The sequence below is a fragment of the Chrysochloris asiatica genome, unplaced genomic scaffold, assembly GCF_000296735.1.
Source record: "Chrysochloris asiatica unplaced genomic scaffold, ChrAsi1.0 scaffold00109, whole genome shotgun sequence".
Lineage (NCBI taxonomy): Eukaryota > Metazoa > Chordata > Mammalia > Afrosoricida > Chrysochloridae > Chrysochloris > Chrysochloris asiatica.
In genome coordinates, this window is record NW_006408627.1 from 3,565,862 (window position 1) to 3,568,159 (window position 2,298).

The 2,298-nt window shown below is 39.3% G+C and overlaps 1 protein-coding gene across 1 annotated transcript; it reads left to right on the forward strand.

Moving 5' to 3' along the window:
* Nucleotides 1-1,689: 1,689 nt before the first annotated feature.
* Nucleotides 1,690-2,038, forward strand: LOC102842001 (proteasome subunit beta type-2-like). Its single transcript, XM_006867766.1, has 2 exons — nt 1,690-1,701; nt 1,787-2,038. Exons 1-2 carry the CDS (start codon nt 1,690-1,692, stop codon nt 2,036-2,038), a joined length of 264 nt encoding a protein of 87 aa, XP_006867828.1.
* Nucleotides 2,039-2,298: the final 260 nt, after the last annotated feature.

Sequence of the window (2,298 nt, forward strand, 5' to 3'; positions counted from 1 at the left end):
AAAAATCACTTAATTGTGGAGTTTTGTTGTTGTTGTTAAGTGACGTTGAGTCGATTCCGACCCATAGTGACCCTGTAGACAGTTTCCAAGGAGCAGCTGGTAAGCTTGAACATTACATGAATTACATCTCAATAAAGCTATTGTTTGAAAATAAGCTAATTATGCCAATAAATTTATCCCTACTGTAAAAAAAGGAAAAAACATTTAAAAGAATACTTTTTTTTTAAAGGCTCTCTAATAAAACTAATTATAATACTGAGAAAGCTTGTCTGTAACCATCCACTGACCAAAGAAACATGTTTAAGGACATTTTATTTGGAATAAACCCATGTATATATGGACAGGAAACCTAGTAGCAATACTTTTTGACTTACCCACATATACTACTTCTCTTTCAAGGTGGCTCTTTTGCTCACACACATACCACAGACATATATATATAAATGGAGAACAAAACACGGGGAAAGAAAATACTGAGTGTTCTCTGTATAACTGACTTTGTTCTAAACACTTTAGATAAATTAATCTCTCTGGTATAAATGGCAAATTGCTTGGTTACTCAAACAAAGACTGGCAGTTCAAACCCACCCAGAAACACCTTGCAAAACAGGTCTGGCAATCTGCTTCCAAAAGGTCACAGCCTTGAAAACCTTCTGAAGCAGATCTACTCTAAATGCAGGGGGTCATCATGGCTCTATAGCAACTCACAACAATCTTACAAACAACTCTGCTCTTATTCCCTCCTTTTAGCAGACAGAGACAGACTAAGAGATGTAAACTTCCACAGTCACACAACTGGTATGCTATTATTTAACAAGTGACAAGAGTGGACATAACAGCATATTTGTCTCATATACCACATCACTGCCAGAATTTATTTTAAAAAACATCTTATATATATGTACATATACATGTATCTTTAATACATATTCACATCATTGTGTGCTGTCAAATCAATTCTAACTCATAGCAACTGATAGGCAGAGCAGAATGGACCTACAGGATTTCCGTATCTTGAATACATATTAACATCACTGTGAGCTGTCAAATTGATTCCCACTCATAGCCACTCTATAGATAGGCAGAGCCAAACAGTAATCTTTACAGAAGCAGACTGCTAGGTCTTTTCTGTCTTGGAGCTGCTGTGCATTCAAACCTCAGACCTGTGAGTTAGCAGCCAAGCTCTTAACCACTGTGACACCAGGACTCTCCTTAATTCACATTAAATAAACTAAACTTTACATGCCACAGATTCTTTTTAAGTAAACTACACAGCAATCCACACTCTAAAAGTAGGGAGAATCCAGAGCTGTTCCCCTTCTAGAATCTCATAAATTCCACAATTTAACTACCATCTATCTATCTTCACAAATATCTGTGCACCAGGATTTCAAAACTGCTGTGACGTTTTCAGAAGAGTACTTGTAACCAGTGAGGCCGAGAAGCCAGTGAGAGCCGAGCTCTGTAGCTAGAACCTACCGCCTCCAGCCTCCCTCTAGTATGGAGTTACCTCATCGGCATCCAGGGCCCCGACCACATCCTGGTCACCTCTGACTGCGTGGCCACCAGCAATATTGTCCAAATGAAGGACAATCATGACAAAATGTTTAAAGATGAGTGGAAAAATCTTACTCCTTTGTGTTGGAGAGGCTGGTGACACTGTGCAATTTGCAAAATGTATTCAGGAAAATGTACAGCTTTGTAAGATGCGAAATGGATATGAATTGTCTCCCACAGCAGCAGCAAATTTCACTCACCGAAAGCTGGCTGACTGTCTTCGGAGTAGGACTATTTGGCGGCCTTGGCAAAGGCTCCTTTTGCAGCCCATGGTTATGGTGCCTTTCTGACTCTCAGTATCGTGGATAGATACTATATACCAACTATCTCACATGAGAAGGCAGTGGAGCTTCTTAGGAAATGTCTGAAGGAGCTCCAGAAACACTTCATCCTGAATCTGCCAACCTTCAGCATTCGAGTCATTGACAAAAATGGCATCCATGACCTCGAGAACATTTCCTTCTCTAAACAGGGATCCTAACATTGTGCCCTCCCTCCTACTGGCCAGGAACTTTTTTGATGGGCTCCTTTTTTTTTTTTTTTTCTCTACTTTTTCACTTGCACTCTGATAAATGACTGATTCAGAATAAAGCTTAATATGGATAAATTTAAAAAAAAAAAAAAGAGTACTTGCAGACATCTCAAATTAACACATGCACAAATCTTGATTTCCCCTCTCACTGAACTCTAATTAGAAGTGTATAGGCCTTGATATGGCCTCCAGGGGACACTGCCATATGA